General features: G+C 40.5%; 1 protein-coding gene across 4 annotated transcripts in view; it reads left to right on the top strand.

The window, feature by feature from the left end:
- USP54 (ubiquitin specific peptidase 54) overlaps positions 1-7,872 on the top strand; it is a 105,974-nt gene that overhangs the window by 52,199 nt on the left and 45,903 nt on the right. For all 4 annotated transcript variants that reach the window (XM_045291194.1, XM_045291193.1, XM_045291192.1 and 1 more), the window contains exon 4: positions 6,212-6,346. In XM_045291194.1, coding sequence (XP_045147129.1) covers positions 6,212-6,346 — 135 coding nt within the window. The remainder of the gene's footprint in view (positions 1-6,211; positions 6,347-7,872) is intronic.

The raw sequence follows: 7,872 nt of genomic DNA, 5'->3' as shown, positions 1-7,872 counted from the left end.
GGATATTCTCTCTTTCCCTGTGAGCCTTTTTCAAGTTTTTAGAGACCCTTTCCCAAGTTCCTAGGACCAAAGTTCCCTCCTCGGGGAGCCATAGATGATACTTTTCCACTGCTTGGAGAAGACCTTGCATCTTTCCTTTTATTACTGTTACACTGTGTTGTTTCAACAAATGCGTGAGCACAGCACAGTAAGTTTTAGACATACTTTCACTTTGTCCCATGATCCTGTTAACATTTCAACAATCCCCCACCTGGATTCTCTTTGCAAAACAATCCCCCAAATTCACTTTACCTTCAGTGGAGTTACGCAGTTGTTGTGTGGGGAGTCCTCCTCTTCACGGAGCTCTCCTTCTGGCTCCTTCAGGTGCCACTTGTGGGGTCCAGCCCCACCATCAAACAGCGTTCTGAGTAGCAAGGGTGCAATTATGGAAGAAAGAGAGGATAGTAAGCAGAGCACAGGGAACCCCTCTCCATTATACAGAGAAGAGGTGTCACGTTTATTCACCAATAGGATTTTATACTCATCAGGCCTACAAACCTCTTGTTGATATTTACACAAGGAAACGGGCAATGTGTTAATCTTGAATATCCTGGGCTCTTTAGGTGAACACTTCATAGGAAGTATCAGGTATGTGAGAGACAAGCGGTATGAATCACTCCTTAGAAAGAAGAGACAAGTGGAGCTGACAGCGCTTAGAGAGAAGCGTCCTTTAACTGCATGTGTGAGGAGCCAGGTGTCTGTAGGAGATAGCTTTATATTGTCATTTTATGGGGGGTGGATGTGGAGAAATGTCCTTCCTGTAAATTTGTGCATTGGATGCATTCATCGTCTTGGGACTGTGGAGGCATGCCTCACACTAAGGCTGGCGTGGCAATCCTGTGGTCGCAAACCATGTACATTTCCTTCCAGATCTTCAGTTTCCCACACATCTGGATGAGGGAGACCACAGGCATAAGGCCATAACAGTGTCGAAGGATTTATGGAAAACTGAATGCTTAAATAGGGCATAGGAGCGCAAGCAAAACTGTCACAAAAGCATGATTGGTGACAGATCAATACATCAGAGTTGCATCAGGACTACAGAAGTGAGAAGGGGACCGTGATTGAGACCATGTACATTATGCTAGATAGAATAGTTTTCAATTCAGGGTTGGTTCAGGGGCACACCAACATAGGCAATCAGGATATGTATGACTCTTGACTATATGCCCTAGTACCCCAATTTGTACTAAGGGCACACCTAGGCAAGTCCCTGAGGGAGACACTGTCCCTGCCTGGGCTGGCTAGTTGGGTGGTTATCCATGATCAAAAAGAATTCTGGTTAGCTTAATCCATGTAGAGACTCAAAATTGAGTTAGGGTTTTTATTCTAATCCATAGTCTTCCACACATTTAGTGCTCAGAATTTAAACACCAAATCCAGGTCAAAGAACATAGCCTTTGATATGGATTACAACTCAATGTAAAGAGAACAAAAATCCTCACAATCGGACCAGTAAATAGCATCACAAAAAATGGAGCAAAGAGTGAGGTTATCAAGGGTTTGATTTTGCTTGGCTCTACAGTCAACACTCATGGATGCTATTGTTATTAGGTGCCTAGTTGGTTCTGACTCTTATCATTGTTAGGTGCTACTGAATTAGTTCCAACTCTTAGTATGTTGTGTACAACAGAAAGAAATACTGCCTAATCCTGCACCATCTTCAGAATTGTTGTTATGTTTGAGCTCTTCATTGAAGCCACTTTATCAATCCATTTTGTCAAGGGTCTTTCTTTTTTTTTCCCTGCCTTTTTACTCTCCCAAACATGATGTCCTTTTTCAGGGACTGGTGTTTTCTGACAACATGTCCAAAATACAAGAGACAAAGTTTTACCATCCTTGCATCTAATAAGCCAGTAGATCAGAACTGAGGGATAGTGCAAGGGATTCCTTCCCACACTTGTGGCTGGCATCTTAAAGAAGTCAAGGGAAAGCCTTGAATTTCTGGACAGCAAATGAGAAATTAGGGTATCTTATGGGCTCCTAGCCTTGCCGTTGCCTATTTGACAGTGTGAAGGACAGTCTCTTTTTTAAGTTGGAATGTCTGACCTAGCACCTGAAGGCAACAGTCAAAAAAGAGGTTTGATATGAGCATCTGGTGTCTGAACTGAATTGACGAGTAAAAAGTGGAGATTTAGACTTAAGATCGATTATCATCTTTGCTAATATAATCAATCATCTGGCTTATCACCTAGGCTTACATTCTGTATGAAATGGGGAAGCTGTAGAGGGTTTGGGGCAGAAGGATGAAGTGGTGTGACTTAAAATTATTTTGAAGCATCACCTGATTGCTTTGTTGAGACTTCTTTGTGTTTCCTCCAGGGAACCAAGAGGAGGATCAGTCAAATAGTTGCAATCATCCAGTAGTGAAGAGTTGGTCCAAGACACCCAACTCTTCACTACTGGTAGCAGAGAAGGTAGTGAGAGAGATTGGGCCAAATATATTTTGAGGGTAGAAATTTCAGGACTTGCCAACTGATTGGATGTACTGCTAGGGCAGTGTATGCACCATCCCTGCAAGGGTCTCATTAAAGCCCTGCCTGGGTTGGCCCCATAAGAATTCCAGTGCTTTCCCTCTAATGTAGACATCTCAAAAGCCACTTAGAAATCCCAAGAATCTCAAGTGTTATCTTGTCAGCTTATTAGAAAGATTTAAGTTGTGAGAACAAGAGAGGAGTCAAAGATGACTCCAAAGCTTTGGGCCCGAGTAACTGCAAGGGTGGTGTTGCCATTCATTGAGATGAAAATAGAGCAGAGTTTGGAGGAAATGGGAGCTTCAGATTTGGGCATGTTACGTTTGATATAGCTACAGATATTTAAGTGGAGAAATCAAATAGATAATTGGTTATATAAATCTGAAGCTCAAGAGGGATATTTGGGCAGTTGATATAAAGTTGGAAATTGTCAAGATAGGTGTGGAATCCAGAACCATGGGTCTAGATGAGATAATTAATATGAGATCTCATATGGAGAGATATGAAAATAAAAAAGCCTTTGTAAAAATGAAAAGGAATCAGATCGGCGACTATGAGGAGGCCAGTAATACAAGAAGAAACGGAAAGAAGAGAGTACAGCCCTGGTGGGGCCTTGGTAGGGTCTGCTGTTTGTTGGATCACATGGGTAGGTTTATCGTGGTTTCATTTCTGGTCTTATTAGTCTGAAAAATAACACTAGTATTTATATTAAAATCATGAGAGAATTTCAAGTGAGTGACATTCTCCTGGCCTGTTGATATGTTGAGTGAGTTGGTATGTTGGTATGTTGACTGAATTGCTTATCCAGGTGGTATAGTAGGCTCTGGGCTTTGTGATATCAGGAAGCACATTCTAGCCTTTGCCACTTGAGACGAACTCATCAAGCCAGGTGCCGCTTGTTGCCACTCTGTTTTCATTGCTGGACATTGCATTTATCAGAATTTTAGGTGTAGGTGAAGATGAGAAAGAGAGACACATTTAATTAGACCAGAATAAAAGCAGCTGTGTATCAAAAGGTCACAAAGGACCCAGAACTCCTAAATGTTGTCTAAAGACTAAATTAACCTAATAGTATTAATTTATGACAAGGATATGGAGAAATGTACAATCATTCACTAGTATATAGCAGAGTCCCTTTTCTTCTCTCTTTAAAAAAATATTTTACTGGGTTTTAGGTGCGAGTTTAACTAGCAAGTTTGCTTTTCAATCAATAGTTCATATACAAATGGTTGTGTCATACATTGCAATACCTGCAATGTGTCAGGTGTCTCTCATTCCCTCTGTGTGTGTGTGGCATTAGATATGGATCTTCTTTATTTTTTCTGCAAATGGCTGTCTAGTTTAGCCAGCACTGTGTATTAAAGAGATTTTCATCTTTCCATTTAATGGACTACTTTGAACCTCGGTTGAAGATCACCTGTGTACAGGTGGATGTACTTCTGGATTCTCAATTGACCTAAGTGTCTGTCAGTATAACTGTGCCAGACTCGTTTGGCTGCTGTGCCTGGAGAGTAGATTCTGATAAGAGTCGCAGGGCTCCTGCCTGTGCCTCTCCTTCAGTAATGCTTTGCTTATATCTTCTTTATACTAACAACAAATGCGAAACTGTGTAAATACCTATCATTAAAGAGCTGGATAAATAAATGTATTATAGTCACTTGAAAAGATGTACAGCACAGAAAGGGGGTGAATGAGGCTTAAGTATATTGTAATAGAGCTCAATGCATTGCTGAGTTAAAAATACACACATTTATGCAATATGTTTTATAAGTGAAAACAGATTGTGTAACCAATGATAGTAAATTGGTTGCAGGGAGTGAAGTGATTTTTGAAATTGTACTTTAGCTTTATCTGCAGATGAAGTAAACATGAACAGATTCCACCCCCCAGCCCCCAGGTTTTAGACATACAGGTGTTTACTATCTTTTTGTACTTTGTGGTCACTTTAAATTAGCTGTTGGTGGGGGGAGGGAGGGGAAAAGAGAAGAGCTGATACCAAGGGCTCAATAGAAAGTAAATGTCTAGAAAATAATGATGGCAACATATGTACAAATATGCTTGATACAATTGATGTATGGATTGTTATAAGAGCTCTAAAATCCCCCAATAAAATGATATTTTAATTAAAAAATAAATTACCTGAATGGTGTAAAAGAATGGGGAGGTATGTTTCATAGGATGAGCATCCAAGGAATAATTTATATATAATGTATTCCTATTCACCAAGCCATTTATTGGTATCAAAACAAATGAGATGTTTTATGATAGTGGTCTTTGTGTGTGTGTGTGTTTTGTTTTTAATAATTTTATTGGAGGCTTGTACAATTCTTATCACAATCCATACATCCATCCAATTGTGTCAAGCACATTTGTGCATTTCTTGCCATCATCATTCTCAAAACATTTGCTTTCTACTTAAGTCCTTAATATCAGCTCCTCATTTCCCCCCTCCCTTCCTGCTTCCACCTCCCTCATGAACCCTTCATAATTCATAAATTATTATTATTTTGTCATATCTTACACTGTTGGACGTCGCCCTTCACCCACTTTTCTGTTGTCCATCCCCTAGGGAGGAAGTTATATGTAGATCCTTGTAATCGGTTCCCCCTTTCTACCCCACCTTCCCTCCACCCTCCCGGTATTGCCGCTCTCACCACTGGTCCTGAAAGGGTCATCTGTCCTGGATTCCTTGTGTTTCCAGTTCCTATCTAGCCAGATTTGTAAGGTAGAATTGGGATCATGATAGTGGGTGGGGAGGAAGCATTTAAGAACTAGAGGAAAGTTGTATGTTTCATCATTGCTACCCTGCACCTTGACTGGCTTGTCTCCTCCCCACAACCCTTCAGTAAGGGGGTGTCCAGCTTCCTCCAGATGGACTTTGGGTCTCCACTCTGCACTCACCCTCATTTACAATGATAAGATTTTTTGTTCTTTGATGCCTGGTACCTGAACCCTACACCCCGTGGTCACACAGACTGGTATGCTTCTTCCATGTGGGCTTTGATGCTTCTGAGTTAGATGGCTGCTTGTTTACCTGCAAGCCTTTAAGACCCCAGCCTATATATCTTTTGATAGCTGGGCACCATCAGCTTTCTTCACCACATTTGCTTATGCGCACATTTGCCTTCAGCGATCGTGTCGGGAAGGTGTGCATCGTGGAATGCCAATTTAATAGAACAAAGTATTCTTGCATTGAGTAAGTACTTGAGTGGAGGTCCAATGTCCATCTGCTGCCTTAATACTAAACCTATAAATATATGCACATAGATCTATTTCCCCACCATCCCATATAAATATATTTACATAAGTTCATGCCTGTATTTAGGATAGTGGTCTTTTTAATGTGTCCTTGACTACATCATACTAAGCCGAAAGAGTGAGGATCCTTTTTAGAATAGATCATATTTCTTACTCTGATTTACCATATATACTCGTGTGTAAGCTGAGTTTTCCAGCACATTGTTAATGCAGTTTTTGTGGTAAAATTAGGTCCCTTGGCTGATAGTCTGGTTGGCTTATACTCGAGTATATACGGTAAATTCAGTTATTAGCTACAAGCATATCAACTCATGGGAAGGGCATTTGGTTCCATAGCTATCAGCATAGAGAGGCTAGCATGACAGACTTGGATATATAAAAGCATATTAACATTATTGTGTTTTGTCTTTTTCTTCTCTTGTCTCCTTTCTTCCCTACAGGGAATCTTTAACCAGTTTCAGTGTAGTAGTGAAAAAGTGCTTCCATCTGACACTCTCCGCAGTGCTCTGGCAAAGACTTTCCAGGATGAGCAGCGTTTCCAGCTGGGAATTATGGATGATGCTGCAGAATGCTTTGTAAGTGCCTGGCCTCTGCGCTCTCTGATGGGAGAGGGACTGCTGGTCTCCATCAGGATCTGGCTACATTCCCATGAAGCTCAAAGTGCCCTGCTCTACAAAAAATAAGGAGTTTCTCTAGCTTCTCAGAACTCTAGAATATCTCTGCTATCATAGAATGATTTACTTAGTGAGTTTATTTTTCTTGAGGCTTAGTGTAGTTTGTGCTTGCTACTGCATAAATCAATAGTGCTCAACTTCAGAGTAGTGAAGGTTCATTAAAACACAAATTCTCTGTGAGTTCCCAGCTCCTTAGGTTTAGAGTGAAGCTCAAGTATATCCATGTTTAATGTGACTCTACATCTCTAATATCCTGGGTGATACTGATACTGCTGGCCTGGAGACCACATTTTGAGAGCTCCAGCATTACTAAAGATAATGAAAGATGGAATTTCTTGAGTCCCTAGCATATATGTGATATGATATCTAAGTCATTACACTGCCCTTCTGACTTTGACTAGAAGATCCCATTTCTTCTTTACAAGACTCTCCCTATGTAGCTACTAAAAAAATCTGAGAGTGACATACATTTCATCATAGGGTTAAGGTGGGCCCAAATCAGAAGTCCTTCTGAGAAACTAGATCATGGGTATATTTCTGGTAGAACTGTAAAATGGTATATTTTACTTTGAAAAGAACTTGGTGGTTTCTTATAACACTGAACATACAAGGGACTTCCAATAATTTTTGTGGATAAATAGAAGTAAAAGATAATGAATTTTCCCCACTAACTTTGAAAAGTCTCCTCGTATATCTGCCATGTAACCCAGCAGTTGTCCGCTGGAGCGCTTATCTCAGCTAAATGAAAACTTAAAGTTAACGCCTATCCATGAATGCTCATGCCACCTTTACAAATAACGACCCACACTAGAAGCAATCCGAATGTCCTTTAGCGGGCAAATGGTTAAATAAACTCTGGTACATCTATACTGTGGAATCTCGTGAGGAATGGATTATTGACTCACAGCAGCAATTTTAGCTGGATCTCAAGGGAATTAGGCTGTGTGAAAAGACTTGTATCGAAAGTCTATGTATGATTTTATTTACATTCTTGAAATAGCAAAATTTTAGAGAAGGAAACAGTCTAGTGGTTGCCAGGGGCTAGGGCTAGGGATTGGCTGTGCTATAAAAGGATAGCATGAAGGAACATTTTCTTATCCTGATTGCAGTGGTGTTTGCATGCATGTAGTAAATTGCACAGACCCCCCCCCACACACACACAAATGTATGTAACATTGGTAAAATCTGAGGAAACTCTCTGGCTTCTGTCCATGTCTCTATTGTCTAGTTTTGATATTCTATACCAGCTATTTTTTTGTGATGAAACTTAGGGAATGTTCTTGGGAACCTCAAATACATTTTTTATTAGACAACTTCCTGCTTAAAATTTTAAAAATAATCTTACCATAGTGAATGATGGGGGGAGTGCGGAGTGGAGATCCAAAGCCCATTAGTAGGCCACTGGAGATCCCCTTGCAGAGGGGTCT

Source organism: Echinops telfairi, unplaced genomic scaffold (genome assembly GCF_000313985.2).
Source record: "Echinops telfairi isolate 266 unplaced genomic scaffold, ASM31398v2 ScPeMD7_70;HRSCAF=299, whole genome shotgun sequence".
NCBI classification, from domain to species: Eukaryota; Metazoa; Chordata; class Mammalia; order Afrosoricida; family Tenrecidae; genus Echinops; species Echinops telfairi.
The sequence above is the reverse complement of the archived record's forward strand: the minus strand, read 5'-3'. Positions and strand labels throughout refer to the sequence as shown.